Genomic DNA, 25,217 nt, shown 5'->3' with positions numbered 1-25,217 from the left:
GATAAAGAACGAACTGATGAGAAAAAATAATGTCAATCCCAGAGAAAAACTGGAGCAAGAATTCACAAAATACTTTATTAGTTACTAAAGGGAAAAAAGTACTATATTTCTAGAAAATTTTCTTTATGAACTTATATTTTATAAGTCAAAATGACGAATTTTCGTAACTTTGAAGCTATAATTTTAAATTATGATGAAAAACAGAAAAAAGAAAAATATTTTAGCTAATTTTATAACATATATTTATGTATTTTTGTAATTACTAACTGGAGCGGGTTCAGATTTCTAAAACCCTTAACAAACTTGTCCTTAACCGGAGTGGGGACGTATCTACATAAGAAATTTGCATATCAGTGTATTGAATTTACATTATGTTATTTTACTTTTAAAATTAGAAAAAGGGGAGGTTTTGCTAAACATAATTTTAATTTCTGTTGCAACGCCAGAAATCAAAACCACCATTTTGCTAATCACATCCTGTTACCAAACGGCCCTGTGTGAATTGTTTTCCAAAGCCAAAAAAAAAAACTGGCATTTAAATTTTATCTTTTTAATTTTTTTCCTTCTGGTTTCACAGTAAACAAATAAAGTTAATGGTTGACAATGAATTTATAAGATCTTGAACTCTAGAGGTGGCAAATGACATTCTACTCGATAATGTCACCAAATTTGCCAACACTTTGAAAAAACAAAAAAAATAAAGCAATGATACATGATTCAAGTTTCAAAATCAGACTGTCAGTTTAGATATACAAATGCATATATATTTTTATAGTCGATCATTCACTACAAACACCCCAATAATCAATTTTAATAAAATAAAAGCAAATTTTTAAAATTCCTTACAAAGAAGAAGAATGCAATACCTTTCTTTTTTTTCTCTCTTAGCCGAGGAAAACAATAGCAGCAATGTTGATTAAAATTTTCTTTTATCACACGTCCTACTTGCATAAAACGATTAACTTCGATGACTCTTTTTATAAGTGATTTGTTATCAATTACTCGTATATTTTCTACATCTCTCGAGGGCATGCATGTAAGCATCTGTTTTTAATATGTTGTCTAAGGTGTTATTACATGTGTCGTAACAACGTGGATGACTTTTTATAACCAGTCGTCCCATTATACGTGTTTTAACAATGTGGATGACTTTATTTTTATTTTTATTTTTTTTCAAAAAGGGTATTGACATTTAATTAGTCATTATTACACGTTAATTTTTTATAATTAGTGGTCCAATGTATTATAATTTTTTATAATCAGTGGTTCAAGCGTCAATAATTTTTTTATTTTTATATTTTTTTAATTAGTCATCTATAGTATCATTACACGTGTCTATTTATATGTTTAACTCATAATTTTAGAATTCTTTCATTTTTTTTGTTTGTACAATTTATTTATTTTAGAATTTTTGAATGACTTGTTATAATGCACTGGTCCAAGGTGTGAGTAAATGCGTCTTAACAATTTGGATGACCTTTTTTTTATATAATTTTTTTTATTGGTGAGAAGGGTACCGACATTTAATTAGACATTTAATTAGTTATCATTACATATTTTCATAACAATATGGATAACTCTTCCAAATTGTCAAGTGTATTAACAACGTGAATTACTTTTTTTCAAATACTAAAAAACTGAATTAGTCGTGTATAATATTTATTATATATTTATCTCGTAATTTTAGAATGTTTTGATTTTCTTTGTCATCCTATTATTATTTATTATTATTATTTATTTTTTTGTCTGGGGTAATCGTTTAGGTTTTATTCTATTTTACCGTTAGCTGGTTCTAATAGACACTTGCCTATATATAAGTATCTCCTTCACGACTACAATGCATTACCATGGATTTAGTTTCTAAAACTATCTAACTAAATAATTAGGTATTTACAAATTCTCAACTTTTATAAAATCTTCTCCAATTTATTAATTTAATACAAATTCTTCAATGTTTTGAAATTCTCCATCACTTTATAACATTCCATACTTTCTTATTATTTCTAGTATTTTGTATTATTGAAATAAAAATATAGACATAAAAGAGAAGAAAAATAGCGTGTGTGGTCAAATTTTTATCGACAAGCCTTTTTTAAAAAAAAAAAAGAAAAAGAAAAAAGTATTATATTCGAAATTATCTGCACTCTATTTTTTGATTGTGTTTTGAATATAATTTAATATTGTCCTTTGTAATTTTAAGACATTACAATTTTTTTTCTTTTTATTTTGCCGGGCTGATCTCTCCTTAATTTTTATCTTTTTTTAATCAGTCAACTCGATTTTGAATGTAGTGTATAATAATATTGTTTATCATTGCTCTCTTGCAAACACTTATTTCGAGTAAAATTTATTTAGATCCCCTCGGCTTTGCCTTTATTACAATGAAACCCCAACGTTTGCCAATCTCTTCAGTCACACCCAACTTTTTCTAACAAATTTTAATTTCCCATCTCAACTGTCATGCAAGAATCCAACATGTACAGGCCATCAAAATGAAGCTCAGTTTCCCCATTATTTTATTATGCATTCAAGCTCGATCTTCATCATTGGCTTTACCGAGAATGCGTAGTAGATATATAATACTAGTAATATACACTAATGACAAATTACATGGATTATTTCTCTCTGCATTTATCAGCATAATTCAGTTCAGATCACCAATAATCACAACAAGAACATGAACCTTGCTTAAAACTATGAAAACGGTTGCGGTCTCTAATAAGAATTTCCCTGTCATATATGGCGGACACAATTTTCATAGCAGAATGACAGTCTTGGCAAATTCGTATATTCTTGAAAATGTAGAGAGGCGCACCAGCTCTTGTACTTATAAGCCCAAAACAAACTGCCAGCTTCTCGCTGTGAGAGAACAATGCCTGCTCCTTCTCCTCCCAATCATCTGCATTATCCTCAACACTATCACAGCCAGATAAAATTTGGGCCGACGTGTTGGGGACATAGCCAGCCAATCTCAACCTACGGATCATCTCATCCAACATGAAGTAAATTTCCTGAGTTTGTGGGTGTGACTTATCCCCGGCACTGAATTGATGAGTTCTGCCACCAACATGAATAGAACTCATTCCGGGCACCTTCCTAATACCCCTTTCTATAAGAACCCTGCGAAGAGAATTAGCCTTGTCCTGCTTTCCTGCTAGAGCATACATGTTAGAAAGCAAGATATGATATTCAGTGTTAAGGGGATGCAATTCAACCAGCTCTTGAAGAAGGTGTTCCCCCAACTGCAACTTTCTGTGGACACTGCAAGAACCAATAAGAGATCCCAAGACAACCTCATTTGGGAGAATTGGCATTTGCCTTATTAAAATCGCAGCTTCTTCTAAATGACCAGCACGACCCAACAGATCTACCATACAAGCATAGTGTTCCATTGAAGGTGTTAGACCATATACTGATTTGAGGTTATAAAAATAATGGCGACCCTGTTCAACAAGACCAGAATGACTACAAGCACTTAACACAGCTGTAAAGGTTACATCATCTGGTTCGACTTCTTTTACCATCTGATGAAAGATGTCAACCACAACATTACCCTGTCCGTGCATTGCTAGACCACTTAGCATGGCATTCCATGCCACAACATTCCTACTAGTCACTGTCTTAAAAACTTGAAATGCAGCGTTTATCCTACCACATTTTGCATACATGTCAAGCAATGCTGTACCCACCATGATATCCATCTCATTCACCATCATCTTCAAAGCATACACATGAACCCACCTGCCCATCACCAAATCCCCCGACTGTGTGCAAGCCGATAAAAATGAACAAAGCGTAACATAATTTAGCCCTAAGCCCAAGCCAAATACCATTTCCCTAAGAAGCGAAAAAGCTTCCATAGTGAAGCCACTCCCAACATAACCCACAATCATCATAGTCCAAGCAACCTCATTTCTCTCAGTCATTTCATCAAAGAACAACCTTCCACTTTCCAATCCCTCCTCTTTAATCACACCCTCCAAAAGCACAGTCCAAGTAACAACACTCCGCTCCCTCATTTCCTCAAAAACCCGCCTTGTATCAGTCAAAAGACCACACTTTACATACATATCCATCACCGCATTACATGCCTTAACACCAGAACACAAACCCATTTTGATCATACAAACTTGCGCTTGAACCCCAAACACATTGTCAGACAATTTGGCGCAAGCATTAAATACACAGACGAACGTAACTTCATCAGACACCACACATTGTTTCTGCATATCGACGAATAAACTGAGTGCCTCCATGGGCAATCCATTGCGGGTGTAACAACCCATTAAGATTGTCCAATCAACGGTATCTTTGTGCGAGTAGGGAATTTCGTCGAACACCTTGCGCGCAGACCACACGCGGTCGCACACAGAATACAAGTGGAGGATGGCGTTGTGGAGGAATGAGTTGGGGGGGACCAAAAGGCCGGTGGTGATGGTGGCGGCGTGGAGCTTCTCGCCGACGTCGAGAGCCGAGTGTCGAGCACACGTTCGCAGGAGGGATCGATAATGGCGAGCAAGTGATGTGATGGTACACTCAATCGGCCATATCATGTGTCATAAAACAAAACGTGCCACTGGTTTTAGAAATTTCCAAATATACGTATGTAGCGTGCGTAGCGTATTCTTTAAACTCATCATTTTTAGTTAGAAATTGTTTAATAATTATTTAAGTATAATTTTATTCATAATTTATATCACATATTGGGGATGTAGCTCAAATGGTAGACCGCTCGCTTTGCATGCGAGAGGCACGGGGTTCGATCCCCCGCATCTCCATCATTACAAATCAGTTTCTCTTTTTATTCTTCCAGTCAACCATGTTAAATTGAAAAACATCTGCATTTTGCATTTTTACATTTCGTTTTTTTTTTTTCCAAAATAAAAACAACTGTCTTCATGTCTCTACAATTCAGAAATTCAGATTACTAAGTCCCAAAAGTTTCAAAATTGCCTCCCAACACAAGATATCTCTCAACAAATTTCAAATTCTGCTTAAGATTGGTTTCTCTTAACAACTTGAATCCCCGACTTTCTCCTTCTTCGCCTCTTTGCGAGTTTTTGCAATTTGTCCTCATATCTCCAATTCGGTCTGCTTCTATCCTGCTTTCGTTTCTCGGCAGATCAAACTAAGAGCTCAAACTAAGTTCTTCTGTTTCTCCCTCTTGAACCTACTATAATCAGAAAGCAAGCTACCATTAACTTTATGCTTCATGTTCTCCACCAATCTTGATAGCACCTATTGAGACATGCATACACAAGATAGGTTCGTTAGAATATTTTTTAGACCATTTAATTCTCATTTCTTCGTTATCATTAAGTAACATTCTTAAAATCAATGAGAGAGTGATTTTTCTGAAATAGATGGTTTTGAAGATCTAACCGATTCTGCTACATCTCGACGAACATCATCTGGGACCAAAGCAAGCACGGGAGGGAGAACAAAGCTTATGCTCATCTCTAATAGACCTTTAAGGCGGCTGCTCCTTCCTCGTCTATCGGAGTACAAGGCTCCTTCTACACCAAGGGTGAAGTGAGATGGCTTGAGCATATCATCTAGCCCTTGAAGCTCCCATCTTATCTGCATAAAAATACCTTAAGATGTGTGTTACAGATGTTAAACGCGGAAAGTTCAGTAATGCAAGATTTGTTTTGGATTAATGACTTACAATGTCAAGCTCAAGAACCTTAGTGATATTGGGAGGAACTCCAGGTGGGTAATCTATCCCTTTAGATTTACACCGCAGCCTCATGTCTATTACTGGACGGACGGTCAGGAATAGAAAATTGATAGGTAACATCTGGATTCTCCATTCTTCCTGCATGGATTTAGTGCACAGACATCAGAGAATGAGAGAGTTCCTTCTCCCTAATTTTTTTTTTTTTTTTTTTTCTTGGTAAGAAACGCACACACGCACGTGCCCCTTCGGGACTTCAACCATCGACCTTCTACTTGAGAATGTGAGGACGTACCACTCGGCTAGAGCCTTGGTGGTCCTTCTCCCTAGCTTAAGAAAGCCTATTTTACACAAAAAATACTGACCCTGGAAGCCTGGTTGTAATAGTCCACAATCACTAATTAGGATGACATTCTTGTAATCTTTCAGAAACCCCAACTGATTTAGTTTGGCAAAATAAAATAACTTCTACTTTCTGAAAATAAATAAATAACTTCTTATATGAAGATATGCGAAATTGTCAGATTCTAACAAGAGGTATCTGTTAGAACTCTGAGCTCAAATATGCCCTGTAGTCTCTGCCTCACTCAATTCCTTTCGAGCTAGGGCCTTCAGATCATCATCGTCGTCATCCTTGCCTTATACTCATATGAATAAAGTCCGCCACATAAATTCTCTGTTTCCATTCCTTTCTATTACCCGTCATATAGCCTACTATGTTTAACTTTTTAAAGTCATTTCTAATAACTTCATCCCACGCTATTTTAAATTCATTTCTAATATCAAAGATTTTCACTATGGCTGCTCTAGACGTCTGATTATACCACTGCATCTAATTGTTCACCGACCAACATCATTTATAGTAAACCCTCTGGCCTAAAATTGTATACCATTTTAAATAATAATATAATTTGTAGTGAGTCTGTATCCAAGAATAAGACAAAGAAGAATGGAGTGCATTGTAAATCGTCACCATAATGCCTTGTTCTTCAATTATTGAGTATTGCCTTCAATAACGTTTCACAATGTTACGCCTCTAGAGTACAATAATATACACTTAAATTATGGAATGATGAACTGAATCTTTAGACTCCGGAAAAGAAAAGAGTGAAATATTGTTCCTATAAAATAATCAATAATAACAAAAAAGAGAATACAAGTGATAAATAATTTTTAGTGTGCAAAATGGATAATATCTACACATTGGGTCGGGTCATGACGTTCCATTTTCTAATTTTTAAAATGTTAAAAGGTCAGAACTTCAATCTGCAACATGCACCTCAAGATACCCCAAGTAGAAAAACTTTTCAACTTAAAAGAATCTAATTGCCCTCTCTCCACTATCATTGAAAATCTAAACATGCCATTGTAAAGAGAGAAATGCAATTAAAACCAGCTGAGTTCATGGGCTAATTAGGTCAAAATCAATGAGCATGAATACTACTAACAATTTTTAAAGAAAGAAAAAGAGGGGTTGTTAAAAGAAAAGTGAAAAAAAAAAAAAAAAAAACCTGATTAAGTCGTTGGCTTCTTTGTTTGTCCGGAAAGATTGCTTTGAATACTCTGGGCTTATCCTCCAAATATTGATCGAAAGAAGCCTGCCCAAGAAAATAAAACATCAACCCAAATTTCACTTCACTTCAATTCAACTCCATATATATATAATTTTCGTTGCAGAGCCCGGATCCTCTGCTCTAATTTTCGGTGCTGTAGGGTTTTTCAACATCGATACATCTGTTTTCACATCTACTTATTAAAACAGATGTACTGGCAACACCACTACAGCAGACGATTCCGGCTATATATATATATATATATATATATATATATATATATATATATATATTTGTAAATATATATATACAGAGAGAGAGAGAGAGTTGGGTGGTACCGCAGGGGACTCGTAGAGCGGGATATCAGTGGCAATTCTGGAAGTATAGGTGGCGGGCTTCGTTGTCTGGTTCTTTACGACCAGTGTCCGTGGTTTTGGTTCCATCAACACATGGCAATATTGCCATTTTGGACTCAGCTTCCACTTCCATGCTCCTCCGCTAGGTTGCGCCACTGTGCGTAGTAACCTCCTCTTGGGGCATGACTGAACTATTGAACCTATGGTAACCTCTCCCATCTCTCTCTCTTTCTCTTTCTCCTGTCTGAGATTTTAGAGGAAACTGAGATATGAGGAAAGAGATAGGAAAAGACAACCATATCAGTTTTGCGATTGATTATCTGACGTGGCACTGTGCTATTGGCTAGCACTAACGACTAAAAGTTAAAAGTGTGGGCCCATCACAAACTGAAATGGGGAGCCAGCAAGCACGTGGTGTTGTCCTTATTGGCACGTGACATTATCTCTGTTGCCAATAGCGATGCACATGAATGTGTTCGGTTAAAAAAAAAAATTTAGTGTAGAATTCCAAAATTCATGATTGTGATGATGTGATTACTCAGCTGTGATTAAGTGCAATTTATAAATTAAAAATGTAACAAGCAGACACAACATCATGTAATAACGATACCGATTAAACACAATTACTTCAAGAATGCATCATATTCCGTCAAAATGCAACTCTAAAATATCATTAAATATAAAATGCAACCCCTAATTGCTCAAATAATGAAAATGGCCTTAAAACCGAAACTCACCACACGTTTATATATTGCTCAAAACCAAAACTCAATCTTAGATACATACAACTTCAAAAGACATCTTTTTCAGTAACACCAAATCAAAAATGCCTGAAAGTGTTTCAGCATAAACATGTGCAGAACTTGACACTTTGTAAAATACAGATTTATGGCATACAAATGCGACTCATCTGCAGAGTTACATAGGCTGGTGTCAAGCGATACGTTTCATATCTCAGTCTCACATGAACCCAGGCTTGAAGCATCCATCTAAGAAATTAAGTCACCTTACATGAGATATTTCAATAGAACCCGTCACTCTTATTATCCGCTGCTGAGTGTCCTGCATGCTGCAACATTGTAATTCCTAAGCGGCATATGGTATCCTCACGGCCATTCTCTGCGCTAGCCAAGGCCTCTCAGGATCTGGGTCGATGAAACCGTGCATAAGGAACTGATCTGCTTCTTCATCTACCAGTTCTCGAGCCCATGTTACCCGTTTTGATGGGCAACTACCAGGCCCAAAGCACCTGCATTATTTATTGAAACAACCCAAACTAATTAAACTGCAAAATTATAGAAAATGCACAAGAGGGGGTACTCCAAAACAATATCCTCCACCGAAACAATAGGGGTTTACATATCCAACAGGATTTTTTGTCACTTCTTTTATAGTGATTTTGGTATAACCAGGAGAAGGTATTGAAGCTCACATGTAAATAGGGTCACCAAAATTTCAAGAATTCATCCAATGGAGAGGCAAAAGGAAACAAGAATATCAATGTGACCAATTTTTCAAGAACTAAAAACTGCATAATTCGACATTCCCAGTTCACGTGTAGCTTAAATAGTACATAGGGCGTTCACCAAGCCTGTGGGAGTCAAATTACAAAGTTTTTAAATTTAGAGAGATTTTGAACAGTTAAATGATTTTGTGTAGGAATATGAGTGAAATCTGCAGTTTTAGAACTGTATACTTCAAAAGCCATCCACTCCAGAACATTTTAGAGAAAGGACTGAAATGGAGTACCTGTACTCGTAAAAGCAAGCACTTCTCTCATTCTCTGTTTTGCCCCAGTTATTCCAACCAACATGTTTGACACATGCATCCATCCACGTGTATGCAAAAACCACTCTTCCAAAAGGTCCCCATGGTCGTCCAAGATGCGTGTATGCTGTCCCTCCATTGCCGGTGATCACACATCTGCATCGATTCCACAAATAGGTCTCAGGAGGAAAACATAGAAGAAAAATATTTGGCACGATAAGAGGAATAAAATGTAAATAACGAGAAAACTGCAACAACAACATAACCTATAGATGAATTCCCAACAAATCAAACAATCCTTTTAAAAAGATTGAGTGTTCAAATTCCTCACTATTTCAAATGGACTGTTGTCCCATTCATATCAACCCGAAGCACATTTAAAGGAGAAGAATACAAATACTTCAGCACATAAACAGAATATGCATAGAGCGCATAAATCCAAATCTAGAAGAACAACTATGCCATTGAGGGTAAAAAAAGACCATTAATCAACATGGTCCTCGTTATTCGAGGTTGGTAGGAGGGGTAGACTAGGTACAAACCTAATATTTTGACATTATTTGTACAAGATGACAGTTCTCAGAATCAAAACTCACATTCTCAAGATTGGCATCCTGCGCTCTTAATACCACACCAAGCAACGGCCCCTCAGCAGTAGAAAACAAAGAACATAAAATCCATTTGTGTTTTAATCTAAAATAATACATTTTAAATTCCATGTGGACTTAGTATTGAAAACCCCAAGATTAATCAAAGAAACAAGAATAATTAGGGCCAAAAAATGTTTCCAATTTAACATAACTGACAATATTAGTAACTCATTTGTTCAAAATTTCCTTCTCATTCCTTTTGTGTATGTGTATGTGTGTAAATCTACTCACTTACCAACAATGGACAGAATAAGTCGAACATGTTGTTGAGATTAAAGCAAGGTTTTCCCTAACAATATATTTATGTCAAAGTGGTCTCGACTGTGAGAGGTAATAACATGTCAGCATTGGCAATAGTTACTACCTCAAATACGGAGTCACAACCTATTTTACATGGACTCGGGTACGGGTGTCGAATACGGATATGTATCCATGTGTCGGACGTGTCAAATCTCCAAATAGAAGGACACACGGACACGGCTAAATATTCATTTTATTAATTATTTTTTTAATTTATTTTCTAGAGTAAAGTAACGTTTTTATCTAATATAATGTTCAATATATGCACTTAACTCATTTTAAAGTAATTATATAATGTAATTGAATGATTGGATATGTTTTTTAAGTACATGTTCAACCAAAAGTGTCTGACACACATCCCATACCTATGTCCGAGGGATATGTGTCCGACACGGGTACTGCACTACTTTTGAAGAGTCCATGTAACAGAGGTCACAACCACCCCAAGGTCAAAGTAAGAAGAAGAAGCTTCTCTCTGTAACAATAAAAAAAAATTTTAAAAAAATCTCTGTTCTTTTGCCATCTACTTTACTGAAGCTCTACATATGCTTTGTATAAATGCTACAGAATTGTAGAGACTCTTACCTTCATGTGATTTCCTAAGGAAAAAGAAATTAAAAAAAAAAAAAAAAGGAAAGAAAGTGAATACAGAGAACACTAAGGAAGCCTACCTGAAATATAATCGATGTAAAGCGTAAGTCTATTACAACATCAAATCATTGATGCCATACATCAGTAGATTTAACTGAAGTAACAATTCTACCTTGTTGATAATGGAAAATCGTCGCCAAATTGAAATAGAAGGAAATGAGCTCTGCCTAAAAGAAAACACGTATTGATAAATAAACTACTGATCCTTCAAAAAATCATTTATTAATAACATGGTCTTGGAGTTGCCAGGTGACATGCTTTCAAACATGAAGCATCGTCAAAATAGAAAAAGGTTGCCCAAAAACTTAATTCTGCAAGCACAGCCGAGATTAGCATCCACAGGTCAAAACATTTTCAACTTTGCAGTTCACAACCAGCACGAATGAACTTTAGACAATGTGTTTTATATAGCTGTTAGATGTATATAGTTCATAAAGGTAATTATAATAGTGAAAATATTTGGTACAGGGGATATAATTGAGAGAGTATCTTGAATCCAAAATATCCAATAGACAACACTATACAAAGTAAGATCAAGACTTTAAACTGAATGCATTTGCTTGGTGGCAATAGGCAAGCACAAATAACATCGCGCTAGCATAAATGTTGTGTTCGATTCTGAGAAATGATGGAACATCTATATATATATATATACACACACACATATATATTAAGGCTCCATTTGTTTCGGCGTAATTTTCCTTTTTTAGATAAAAAAAACTTTATTTTTATTTTCATTTTTTGGCGTTTAGCGGAGGTCTAGGTTAAGGTTGAGATCGAGTCCATAAGGCGGGGCGTGTAAAATAACTTGCCGAAAATTGATGGGTAAGTTATTTTTGCTAGATTTTAGTATTCTTTTTCTTCGTAAATATTTTACGACAACCAAACACCAGAAAATGAAAAAATATTTTCTGAAAAATATTTACATCCAAACAAACAGAGCCTAAATTTAAATATAAAAAATTTTAAAAAAATCCCTATCAAAAGGAAAAGATCACACAATAAAGTGCCTCATAAGCAAGTCAATTACCAAGTAAATTTAAATTTCAAGCTAAAAGTGGTTAATCACACACCTCAAGAACACATAGCCAGTTGTCTCTTGAGAAGATTTCCTACTTTGTGCAGTTATGAAACCAGCCGACTTGCAGTGAATATGACAATGCTCCAAGAGAGCAGTGCTATTCCCAAAAATGAAGTCCACACTTCCTTCAATATAGCAATCTTTTATATATTGTTTTCCATAATGCAAATATAGAGTGTCCTGCATAGAAATTATTGGAGAAAAAATTCTTTAGCTCAAATTAAAACACCTTAACTCTACAGTTATCATTTTTTTCTTTGTCCTACTAATAGCAATGCTTTGGTTAATCAATCAAACTGCAATTGAGAAACCACCTTTGAAACTTTCATCCTTGGTTATTTTGAGATGCTATATCACTTAATAGAGACAAACAACTATCTTCGTTATATGATATATAAGCATAAGGAAGACCCATCATTAATTTTCCTAACGAGATATATGGCTTCATTTAATCACTTAAATTAGACATGCTTCTGCATATTTCATCAGTGACAATACATCTTCGCATCAGCAACAATAAATCTACATGTCTAGCACTGAAAAAGCATTTTATTTATTTATGTCATACAAGAGATATATGGCAGTACCATTTATACAATTTAAAATAATGTGATGTACTCTGATTCATTCTTCATCAGCTTGCAAATCTAAAAATGATTGATTGCAGATTTAATATAAGTCCCAAGTCCTCCTTTAAAAAAGTGGAAAAAAAATATATTATTAACTAATAACAGTAAGAAAGTGACAATACCTGCCATCCCAGAAATCTGCAATTATAGAATGCGCAACGATCGGCTGTGACTCTAATTGCCACAGCCTGGCCTGAACCCTATAACAAAAAATCACATGAAAAGATATACTAAGTAATGTTGCAACTCCAAAACACTCATGATAAACAATACAAAAATGACATAATGAGTAATACAAAAAACCAGAAACCACAAATTTCAACACACCCAATAGAACCAGTACCCAAAAAAAAAAGCCAAAACTCAATTCCAATACTCATTAAAAAAAAATACACATCAAGTCATCAAGTAATCAATGCATATCAAAGTTATACATGTCTTGAAACTAAAAAAGAGTACTGGTATAGTGTAAAAACTGAAACTTAAGTGATAGAAAATGCAACCCAAAATCATAAACAAAATAAAAATAAGATTTATAGCATACCCACAACCTAAAAGTACAAATTTTCAGCAGTCCATGACATAATTTACCTCGGGAGCAGAGTTCTCATTAGTGATATAGTCTAAAAAAATGGAACTTTGAGTGATAGAAATTCCAACCCAAAATCATATAAAAAATAAAAACATGATTCATAGCATACCAACAACCTAAAAGTACAAATTTTCAGCAGTTCATGACATAATTTACCTCAGGAGCAGAGTTCTCAAAAGTGATACTGTAAAAAATGAAACTTCGAGTGATTGGGAATGCAGCCCAAAACCATAAACAAAATAAATAAAAAATAAAACGATTCATAACAGACCCACAACTTAAAAGTACAATTTTTGAGTAATCCATGAAATAATTACAATTTTTGAGCAATCCATGAAATAATTTACCTCGGGAGCAGAGTTCTCAAAAGTGTCAGTGTAAAAAATGAAATTTGAGTGACAGGGAATGCAACCCAAAATCACAAACGTCACAAAAACATGATTTACAGCATACCCACAACCTAAAAGTACAATTTTTCAGCAGTCCATAAGATAATTTATATAGTGTAAAAATGACACTTTGAGTGATAGGTAATGCAACCCAAAATCATAAACAAGCATACCCACAACCTAAAAGCACAGATTTTCAGCAGATCATGAGATAATTTACCTCAGGAGCAGAGTTCTCAAAAGTGATATTCTCAGCAATGAAGTCCTCTCCTTCAACAATTGTACTACCACACCCAAATGTCCCAGTCCCAATCACACGCGACGCCTGAAGAAAAAAACAGATTGATTTATATGCTCTGTCACTCAATAGAGCTAAATGGGTAATGAAATAGAGTCAAATAGGTAAATGAATGTGACCTGGTGGTGATCGATTTTGGAGGCGGTGTTGTTGCAGGTGAGGACGGTGTCTTCGGGTCGCAGACCGGCGAGGGTTATGTGGTTCTTGGTCTTGGGAACGTAAACGGGTTGCTGGTATATTCCCGGCGAGACCCGGATCACCGTCCGGCAAGTGTTGCAGAGTGGGACGGAATCGATTGCCTCCTGCACCGCGGCGTAGTCTCCCGTCCCGTCCTTTGCGACCGTGATTACACGAGCCGACATCACTTTCTCTCTCTAGAACTGTTTCTCTTTCTCTGTGAGGAAAATTAGTTGTGTTTTGGAAAAGATAAAGATGGCGATGAGATTGATACTAGAGACGACACGAAGGTGAGTAAACATCAAAGGCCAAAAGAATCGTTTTTTAATGTTAATGAACATCTAATGCGCGACCCGAGTGGCCTCTTAGAAATAAAATATAAAAAGGGACAATACTTGTTAACATATCGTTGTATTTTATTACACTAATTTTTTTACTTTACTTTTAAATTTACAAGTTTGGGGAATACATATATATATATATATGTTGAAGGAAAAAAAAAAAAAAAAACCAATCTAATGAAACTTTTATAACATCAATTGTATTCCCCAAACTTGTAAATTTAAAAGTAAAGTAAAAAAATTAGTGTAATAAAATACAACGATATATATATATATTTTGCACAACACTTTTTTACATAAAATTATTTACTTCTAAACAAAATTTCAATAACATTTTTTTGGTGTTTGCTTTGATCTTAAAAACATTTTTCAAAAAAAAAAAAAAGTGTCAAATCGATACCTCAAAATTCTTTTCACTCAAATCAAACTTTCTAATAAACTTGCGCAAAAATTTTGCAATACAAAAAATCTTAAAAGGAGAGACAGAGATATTTGCCAATGAGTCACTTTATCAAATAGGACGTAGTAAAGAAAAATGAGCTTGTGCTTGAAACGGATAGCAGTCTCAAAATAAGAAATTTTTAAATGTAAGACTTTTGTACTTAAGATTACACACGGGAAACAAATTTGTAAGAATGTTAAATTTTTATTAGAATGAAATGATAAGTGGAGTCTTAAAATAATATAGGGTCTTAGATGAAAAATAAAAAGTAATTTTTTAATAATATATTAATATTAAATAATATTTATTTAAAAATCATCTTTTTTACTTTATAAAATTCGAGATTACTAATTAGATTCTTATATTTAAGTTTGGTTAAAATATATATATATATATATATATACACACATAAATTTATAATAATAAAAGTTAATATAACTTGATTTAGAATATCCCAATCTAATATTCTTACAAATTCTTCAATAAAATAAAAATGGGTTCGAATTAAGAGTATTGAGTGGAGGAGAAAGAAAACTATAAGACTTGCAATGAGGAGAAGGGAGACAATTCGTTGAGAAATGAGAGAAAGTATGTGAAGAATAAGAATAAATATATAAATAAACAAAAGATAAAAACTAGAAAAAGAATATAGAAAGTTTCACTACTTTCTCAAACAATGATTAAGTACATATTTAATATTTAGTGTTGTAAAAAATGCAAATGAGAGAGAAAAAAAAAATTTATTTAAGAATACAATAAATCTTTGGGCCCAATATTAATAAGATGCAAGAGAATGTGAGAAAAAGGAAGATATATATATATATATATATATATATATATAGAGAGAGAGAGAGAGAGAGAGAGAGAGAGAGAGAGAGGGAGAGGGAGAGTTCTGATGTCTGAAGTAAGAAAATTAATCCACACTTTTTATATAGATCATTAAATTAATCTAACGGTCATTTTTCAAACCTCACCTTTGTCCTTTCCTTTTAACACAAAACCTCTGTCATCCTGTTTTTAATTTATATATTTTATTTTACCATTACCACTTACGCATCAACTCTTTCTCCATTTCTTCACGCGTTCAATTTGTATCTATGGACAAAAGTGTGGACAAATGATTACTCTCCGTGGATAAGGTTGTGAGAAGAGCTTCACCTATTTTTTTTTTATTACCTTGTTGTTTCTTACGTGGATTCTACAGTCCCACCATAATCAGTACATCATCATCATCCAATAATCAAACTCACAAAGTCACAGATTAAATAATGAATTTCACCAAATGCCCAACTTCAAATTGAAATAGAAAAAAATTTTATTCAAAATTTAAATAAATTTTTCTTCAATTTCAATTCCAATTAATCAATTCGATATTCCAAAAGTGGTAAATTTACTTATACTAGAAAAGTATATTAATTTACTTATACTGAGAACAATAAGATGCTTTTTAGGAAAATGCTATAATATCATACTGTTGTTGCAAAATTGAAAGATACGTGTATTGTTTTTCTTTCAAAAAATATCTAAATAAAACAATTTTTTAGTAAAATATACTGGTATTATTTTTTTTCAAAAGTTTCTATTTTTATTTTGATAATTACCTTTTATTGTTATAGTAGGTGATAATGGTAAAATTAAATATAGAAACAAAAAATAGGGTCGGAGTGATTTTGTGTTAAAAAGAAATACCATAGGCGGGTTTAAAAAAATGACCGTTAGATTTAATCTAACGGTATATATAGAAAATGTAGATTAGTTTTCTTGCCCTATAAGCAGACAGAGATCAAGTGTCTATATATATATATATATATATAAGAGATATAAATCTTTGGGGGCAATACATACGTATTAGTTAAGAGTTTAATTAAAAAAACGTGAATGAGGAAGAGAGAGAAAAAGATAGAGAATAAAAAAATTATTTTAGAATATAATTTTTTTTGGCATATTATTAAATTTCTATATTGATTAGTTTTTAATGATATTAGGAAAGAGTAGAAAATTATCAATATAATTATTCCTTTTTCTACTCCTTCTTCCAAGTGCGGAATAACCCCAAGGGGTTGTGGGTTTTTTTCTACGAATTGGGGCCCTCCCTTCATCACCCCCGTGAAGATTGGGGTTCATAACTACTCCTCTTACTATAGGATGCTTACCTATCCGGTTCTACCCAAACTTTTCTGACTCACCCCAACATTTCCCACTACACATGTCTAATTAAAACCGTGGTGATACCAAAAAGACATGAATGCTCTTTTATTTATTTTTTAATACATATTACACTTTATTCTTTTATAAATTTGTATTTATTATTTTAAACAAGCTAAACAAATTGAGAATTGAATGAAAAGGTAAGAACAAACAATACACTGGTTTCTTTCTCTATTAATATTTACTTTACATATATATATATATATATATATATATATATAAGAGTTAGAAGTTAGATTAGTAGGTGCAAAGAGTTGAAGCCTAGTACTCCAAAAATTCACCGGAGAATCATAAAATATCAGATCAAAGTATAATTATAAAATTTTTTAAGTAAATTATGTAAATTAGGATTCTTATTTATGAGAAAAAGATCAATCATACATTGTAAAAAAAATTAACTTCTAGTTTTAATTATTTGAAGATTTAATAGAACATATATATAGGTAGAATTGAATTCAAATTATTGAGTTAAAATTGGGTTTGGAAGTTATTGAGTTAAATTTGGGTTTGGATTCTATAATAATAAGTTTTAGCATTTTTTCTTTTTTCCTATACTAAAATACACAAATCAAATCAGCTAAATAAAGTGACAAATAAGCAATCACATAATTCAATATAAAATCACAAATCTAAATTTAGAAACAATTATAATATAACTTATATAAGAAAATTTAAAATTTTGAAGTCTTTTTATTGATTGGGCCTTAATAATAGCCTAAATTTGAGGCCATTCTAAATTGGATGGATTGCCTATGCTCACAGCCGGCCTTATCATCCGTATAAGATAATAATTGTCAAACAAAACCAAAAAATAAGAGAGAAGCAACCGTCATAGTTGGTTGCCATCGTTGTTATTAGTTTATTCATAGCCAAAATGATAGCATAATAGATGAATATTGATAGTTTCTCTTTAATAGTTGATTTCAGTCTAGACAAATTCATTAAATTGCTTCATTGATGTTCGAGCACCTAATTTTTTATTTAGATATAAGGACTTGTACCAATTAAACTATTGTCCAATTAGTAAAAATAAAATTACTCGCTAAAAAGAACTGTGCAATATATATATAACATAACAAATATAAAATATAAAATAAGAAGAAGAAGAAGAAGAAAATTATTCAAATATGCACGTTAAAAAGAGAATTTTAATAAGTAGAACTAAAAAAAGATAAAGAAAAAAAATGAAAGAACTTTAAAAGGAAAAAGTTGAGATTTCAATTGAGGAAAGAAAATTTAACTTTTCTTTTAAAAAAATTTAAAAATTTTGAAGAGTAAAAGAAAAAATAAAGAAATAATTTTAGAAAAAACAAAATTTAGGAAATATTGTATAATTTTTTTTCATATAATAAAAAAATTATCACATACATTATAAAGGCACGAACCAGGGGTTGGTGTCCATGGAACTGTTCATTTTCTTTTAGTAGATCCTTCTTTTACTTTTCATTTTCTTTCATTTCCTTCCACAATTTTATATTAACAAATTTCCTCCCACTTATCTTCCCAAAAAGAAAAAAATTAAGTACTTTGTATAGGAGTTGTATCTCATTTACCTTCTAAATTTTAAAATAGATGTTAAAAGTATGAACATGAGAAGGAGCAAAATGCGTCTAAGTTTTTCGCAAATAAAATTAAAAAAAAAACCAAAAAGCTAACCTTCTAACAAAAAAAAAAAAGAAAAAAAAAAAGTCTACTTCCAATTCATTTAAGTGTCCGGGTCCACGGCACACATATTAACGTGCGTGGAAGAAAAACGCCCATAAATTTTGGTCGGTCGAATAATTGGACGTGCAAAGCCCATACACTCACTGTGTACCAGCTTCGATATTCTGCACAGATCCAAGGGCATTTTTGTAAGTCTAAATTTGAGATTCAAAACTACCGACACAATGTCGACACGTTTCGTCAATAGCACAAATATCTGAAAACGCGACACCGTTTCACTGGTATCAGATTTGCACTCAAATCCACTATATAGTGGTCCTCATATCCCTGATCTAGCAAGCAAACAGATCATCTATACTAACCAGCCAACGTCGAAACGATGTCGTACTTCGCCAAAGGTCACCACGACGCCGGTGACGACGTCACCGACTTCGACGAGTTCGATCCAACCCCTTACGGCGGCGGATACGACATTTCCATAACTTACGGCCGCCCTCTTGAGCCGACGGAGGACATCTGTTACCCCAACACCTCATCGACCTCCGATGACTTCGACTACGATCGCCCACAGTACACCTCCTCCGCCGAGCCATCTGCCTACGGCGACGATGCTCAGGATAACGAGTACAAGAGCTACGCCCGACCCACCCACCGACCCGGTCCAGCCTACGGCGGGCCACCGAAGGAAGGGTTCGGTGGTGGCGGTGGGTACGAGAAGCCTCAGCCCGCATATGGGTTTCAGCCAGGGATGAACCGGCCTGGTGGGGAAGGTGAGTTTGGTGGTCCCGGTGGGGGTGGTGAGTTTGGTGGTCCCGGGTTCGGATCTGGAACACCAGATTCGGAATTTGGGGGTGGGTATGGCCGGAGGCCGGAACCGGAGGGACCGGGATACGGTTCTGGGCATGTCCGGAGGCCTGAGTTTGAGCAACCCAGTTCGGAGTATGGATCTGGGTATGGTCGGAAGAGCGAGTATGAACAGCCCAGGCCGGAGTTTGGATCTGGGCATAGGCGGAGGCCGGAGTCGGACGTACCCACCTCGGAATATGGCTCTGGGTATGGACGGAAGAGTGAGTTTGACGAACCCAGTTCGGAATATGGATCTGGGCATGGTCGGAAAGGTGGGTATGAGAAGCCCAGTTCGGAGTACGGGTCTGGATATGGACGGAAGACTGAGTTTGAGGAGCCCAGCTCTGAATATGGATCTGGATATGGACGGAAGACTGAGTTTGAGGAGCCCAGCTCTGAATATGGACGGAAGACTGAGTTTGAGGAACCCAGCTCGGAGTATGGATCTGGATATGGACGGAAGACTGAGTTTGAGGAACCCAGCTCGGTGTATGGATCTGGATATGAACGGAAGAGTGAGTATGAGAAGCCCAGTTCGGAATACGGATCTGGGCATGGTCGGCAGAGTGAATTTGAGACCGGTTCTGGATACGGATCTGGTCATGGGAGGAGGCCTGAGGAGGTGCCCAGCTCGGAGTATGGAACCGGGTATGATCGGAAACCGAGCTACGGGGAGGAGCAGCAGGTTGGTGGGTACGGGTATGGTGGCAAACCCGAGAGGACCGAGTATGAGGCACCCTCTTATGGGAGGGAAGAGAGGCCAAGTTATGGGCGGTCTGAGGAGGAAGGGTACCGCAAGCCTGAGGAAGAGAGGCCAAGTTATGGGCGGTCTGAGGAGGAAGGGTACCGCAAGCCTAGTTACGAGAGTCGTGGCAGCGGCGATGAGGAAGGGAGCTATGGCCGCAAGAAATATGTGAGCACAACCCTTTTTATTCATTTGATTGATCAAATTTATTGCAAATTATATAAGTTTTATGATCTTACTAGTTTCCTGCTTTGATTGTTGCAAATATTATGTTAATATAATTTTTATAGTTTGGCACAGTATAATGTAGCTTCGTTTCGTAGTGATCATTTTATATTGTGAATTACTGAATCCATAAGTTGAACGAGCTTCGTTACCATTGCACCTCTAGTTGGTTGATAATTTTGAAAAAAAATTAGCTAGATTATAAGAAATTGCAGTACCATTGATAGAATTATATAAAGTTCATTCGTCTACTCCGAAGAGAGACTGCACATGTCTTGTTTAAGTTGAAGCCTACATATGGGATTGGATTGCGAAAAGAACTACTGATTATCTTTGATGTGATGGAAGAAGCCATAGCCTTGAGTCTAGCATTTTTGCTGCCTAAGACTGATGTGGCTGGAGTGAAGCTGGTCGCCAAAGTCACGACAGTAGTTTTAGTGTGACTGTGGCCTTAAAACAAAATGAATTCAAGAGTATATTATAGATGAACCTCATGTTAGCGCCCAATTGGAAGTTTAGAAAACAGTCCTATGGATTAGATGGGTTCTAGACAATTGAAGAAGACCTTGTTGAAATCTTCCATATACTGTTGATAAACCATGTACCTGCCAGATCCAGAAACATTCATAGTGGATCAAAATATGTTTGTCCTTGAGTTTTGAGTGGTTCAATGGTAATCGGGAAAAAAAATCAACAACCCTGATTACTGTTATATCTCAATTGGTACTTCTGAACAATTATTGTTAGGTAAACAAATAGTGCAATTTGAATTTATGATCGCAATGCGTGGTCAATATGATCAACAGGATCAAGATGAGACTCAAGTTTTTATACCGTGTCCTGGCAATCAGATGGTTCCCCTTTGATTCGAATTCAACTTGACTGAGTTAACTCAAACTTGGCTGATTCTTTAGCATTTTTATTTTAGTAGGAAGTTTAATTAAAGCATTGATGAATTAATTATGGTCAATTTTCTTTTGCCTGTGTGTGGAAATGTATATAAAATGGTATAACGGGGAGCATGCACGTGTGTCATCTTGCTGAGGAATGGAGAATCTATATGATTAAAACTCGTATAGAAGTCTTTAGAGGCCCTATTTGACTTTTGTGTAGCTTTGTAGGATGCGTTCCCCTCTTGAACGCTTTCTAATACAATCTTACTTTTCAAAAAAAAAAAATCTAGGATGGAACTCTAGAATCCCTATGCTGCACATTTCAACTAACATTTAATGGGGATATACATACTTCTTTGAGTTTAAATGAGAGAGATGGGAACATAAGTTTTCTGGGTGCAAAGCTCAACCCATGCACATCTTAATAATTCCTTCAATATGAGATGGGACTTGTTAACTCTGTTATAGCTCTAGAGTAGATAGCATTGTATCAACAACATGCCTCTTTAGAGCATAGTTGTCTGGACCCGACCCACGCCAAGTAGAGTCTGTTCTCTTTGCGCCCTCTTGACCTTCGCATTTTTTGAAAATGCGGCTATATAGGTAGGATGCATCCCCTTATAAGTGCCAAGAACTTATGCAGGCGATGTGGGACGTCACAATAATAATGTCTAGTTCAGAGCCTTTCTGCCTCAATTCTGCATCCCCAAGCAATTCTTAATTCATGGCATGGGCTTTGAGCTTCTTTGTTGGAGCACAGTATGTATCGACATATAAATCAACCAATGGGCTAGTGGCCTAGTGGTATCATCAGGCCCTTACTTCTAAAAGAGAGGTCAGGGGTTCAAGACTCAATGAGGCATATGTTTGAGTACCAATTAGGCAAATATATATATATATATATATATATATATATATTGCCCACGTATTTGAGATGTCTTGCGAAAACCTATATTCATTTCACTTGCTACGGATATGATTGTTTTTCCTCCAAATCTTGAGTGTTTAATGTAAGCTGTCAATTTCCGTGTTGATTTAAAAGGTTCCATTATATATACACACACACACACATATATATATATATATATATATATATATATATATGTATGTATAATGTATACATATATATTGCCCACATATTTTTGAGATGTCTTGCGAAAACCTATAATTATTTCACTTGCTACGGATATGATTCTTTTTCCTCCAAATCTTGTGTGTTTAATGTAAGCTGTCAATTTCCGTGTTGATTTAAAACATTACATATGTAATTGCCTTCATTTTATGGAACTAATTATTTCAGCATGGCCAATGGACCTATAGAACCATTGTCACTCTGTTTATGGTAAAAAAAGATAGACTGCAACGTCGTGTTTTACTTGTTATTTATCTTTTTATAATATATATTTACATTGCCTCATCTTATTTATTAAATTTTGCAGGGAGATAACGATTCTGATGACGATGAGAAGAAGAAGCACCGCCATAAGCACCATCACCACCACCGTGAAACCTATGATGATTAAGTGGATTGCTGGATGCTTTCTGAATGGATTCGTGCCATATTAAGCTACTAAATAAAGGCATGTTTTCTCCTTTGGCTTGGATTTTTATGGTGTGCGCTAAAAACACATAAAACCATAGCATGTGTGGTATGTGTTGAAACTTTATTGGATTGTTATAATAATATTCTAAAATATCTGGCTTTTTGTGTCTTTAATGCATATGCTAAATATTGTTTTTGGTTGGTGTTAGCTGGTAATTTATCACACAATGTACATTGGTTTGATATGGTTCAGAATTGTTGGGAACTCTCTCTCTCTGTCTTTCTCTCAAAATAAATTGTATGGATGTGTTGTGAAGTGCTCTTTCTCCATCATTTGTGTTTTTGAGAAGAAATTTCCTGGTCTTGTCTTCGGAAAGTTTCCACCCTCATTCCATTTCCCATTTTCAAATGGGATGGTGCAAAAGTTTGTGAGAAATGTCGTGCCCCTAGTAGTTTTTCAAGCTGTTGATCTACAAGTACATTGGAAGGTCAGTGATGTCCACGAGACGGCAACCTACTAGGCGGAGCTTCTCGTGGTACATGCTTTCACGGGAAAACCAGTGCTCCGTGGAGATGAGCGCGGAGTCGGATTCCTCAAATCTGGGTTTTCCGTTTCTCATTGTACTCTTCAAGGTAGTAGAGATTGAAGAGGGGCCACTGTGGGATGGACCGTCAAGTTCTGCTTCAATGGTTTTTACCAAAAAGGATGTCCGGAAAGTGGCAATGGTGAAGAAGTATGTTGTGTGTATTTCCAACGTTTGAATAACTCATCATCTGATGTGTAGGTGACATTTATAAGATATTCCACCCGAGAAACAAATAAAAAATAAAAAATTGTGGGTTTGGAGTACTGGGTGGCTGACTTGAATTTGATATTTGAGGCTGACTTGAATTTGATACTTGAGGAAGTTTAGTTTCAAGTTTTAATTAATTAATTTTTTTTTAATTTTAATTATTTTTTTTTTTCTTTTCTCCAATTTTAAATCTAAGCTGCCCATTTGGTAACACGAGAAAAACAAAAAATCATCGCAATTAAATATTAAGCAACCACCAAACCTTCCCAAGTTTTGACTATTTAAAAAATTACTTCCACTTGAATTTTATTCACAAATCAAAGTATTGTAAATTTCGTATAAGATTTATTTTGCGAATATGACACTTGGGGGAATAAATAAGACAATATAAATATTTACATTTTGGAGGTTTTTGCGACAAATTTGTAGGTGGTCCTTTACTCGGGTTTCTTTGGAGGTTGAACCCCCCAAAATTAGAATAATAAATCTTAATGTACACTCTTTTAAAGGTTTATTACAAAAGGAAAAAAATGAATCATGATTCAGTTTGGAGATTGAAGCGATTCAATCACTACAGTCTGCATGACCTCGTACAGACTTCATCACATGTTTCTAAATCATAGGGTTAACTGCATTAAACCTCCCTAAATTATGATCAGATTGCAAATTATGACCGGATTGCAAGATATTCCTGAAGTAAGTAAACTCCCTAAACTATTATTTTGTTGCATTTAGTGACAAACAGTTAAGGAGGCGTTAACGGAAAACAAAATTACCATTTAACCTTACTTTGAGCCTTACTTTGACTATACAAACCTGAAACTCGCCTGGTCTCCCTACATGGGAAAAAGCTTAACGCAAAATTCACAAGAATAATTACACAGAGGTTCAATATAATTCTATGTGTTTTGTTAATTTGTCTGAAGAGGTCTGTAAATATACAACATATAATCGGCCCTATTCCCAAATCATGTACCAGAAGCAGCAAGGAGTCGTCGTACTGATTCATGGACATATACAAATTTTTTGTTTTGCCATGTCTGTTCGTAGACTACAAGGAGTTGTGGTAATAATTCAGGGATACGAAGTGATGGATTTGTCGCTTGGGGTCTTGGTTTGTGCGGTAATGAAGGGACTGGTAGAAAGAGGAAGAGAACACAATGTAGTAAGGGGAGCGAACTCAGTGTGATGATAGTATTTGAACTTGTTTACCATTAGCAATAGCCCCAAGAGGAGTCAAACTTTAGAATAATAATAATAATAATAATAATAATAATAAAGCAATAGCAACACTAAAAATAAAAAGTTTCTCCACTCATATTTTTTTTCTTTTTTCCATGGTATATAACCAAAAGTGAAAATGAGTTCCTTGAAACTAAATTTTGCGAATGACAG

At 34.9% G+C, this 25,217-nt stretch overlaps 4 protein-coding genes and 1 non-coding gene across 5 annotated transcripts; 2 read left to right on the top strand and 3 right to left on the bottom strand.

Moving 5' to 3' along the window:
• Positions 1-2,551: 2,551 nt before the first annotated feature.
• LOC132315935 (pentatricopeptide repeat-containing protein At5g15340, mitochondrial) lies at positions 2,552-4,712 on the bottom strand. Its single transcript, XM_059814383.1, has one exon. The coding sequence runs from the start codon at positions 4,551-4,553 to the stop codon at positions 2,655-2,657; it is 1,899 nt and encodes a 632-aa protein (XP_059670366.1). The 5' UTR covers positions 4,554-4,712; the 3' UTR covers positions 2,552-2,654.
• On the top strand, positions 4,706-4,778 carry TRNAA-UGC (transfer RNA alanine (anticodon UGC)). The gene has a single exon. It is a non-coding gene; the product is annotated as a tRNA-Ala (tRNA).
• A 44-nt stretch (positions 4,779-4,822) lies between these two features.
• On the bottom strand, positions 4,823-7,869 carry LOC132315937 (uncharacterized). The gene is made up of 5 exons (XM_059814385.1): positions 7,569-7,869; positions 7,189-7,275; positions 5,669-5,818; positions 5,383-5,580; positions 4,823-5,238 (listed from the first exon to the last, which is right to left on the bottom strand). Exons 1-5 carry the CDS (start codon positions 7,803-7,805, stop codon positions 5,137-5,139), a joined length of 774 nt encoding a protein of 257 aa, XP_059670368.1. The 5' UTR covers positions 7,806-7,869; the 3' UTR covers positions 4,823-5,136.
• A 437-nt stretch (positions 7,870-8,306) lies between these two features.
• Positions 8,307-14,477, bottom strand: LOC132315936 (pectinesterase 31). The gene is made up of 6 exons (XM_059814384.1): positions 14,063-14,477; positions 13,866-13,970; positions 12,787-12,864; positions 12,028-12,215; positions 9,336-9,509; positions 8,307-8,835 (listed from the first exon to the last, which is right to left on the bottom strand). The coding sequence occupies exons 1-6, from the start codon at positions 14,303-14,305 to the stop codon at positions 8,673-8,675; spliced, it is 951 nt and encodes a 316-aa protein (XP_059670367.1). The 5' UTR covers positions 14,306-14,477; the 3' UTR covers positions 8,307-8,672.
• Positions 14,478-19,091: 4,614 nt separating this feature from the next.
• Positions 19,092-23,202, top strand: LOC132315932 (uncharacterized protein At5g39570). Its single transcript, XM_059814381.1, has 2 exons — positions 19,092-20,535; positions 22,925-23,202. Exons 1-2 carry the CDS (start codon positions 19,156-19,158, stop codon positions 23,006-23,008), a joined length of 1,464 nt encoding a protein of 487 aa, XP_059670364.1. The 5' UTR covers positions 19,092-19,155; the 3' UTR covers positions 23,009-23,202.
• Positions 23,203-25,217: the final 2,015 nt, after the last annotated feature.

This window comes from Cornus florida, unplaced genomic scaffold, assembly GCF_030987335.1.
Source record: "Cornus florida cultivar Cherokee Brave unplaced genomic scaffold, ASM3098733v1 CherokeeBrave_3.0.0_Hap2_Chr07, whole genome shotgun sequence".
NCBI lineage: Eukaryota > Viridiplantae > Streptophyta > Magnoliopsida > Cornales > Cornaceae > Cornus > Cornus florida.
Note: the sequence above shows the minus strand (reverse complement) of the source record. Positions and strands in the feature narration are given on the sequence as shown.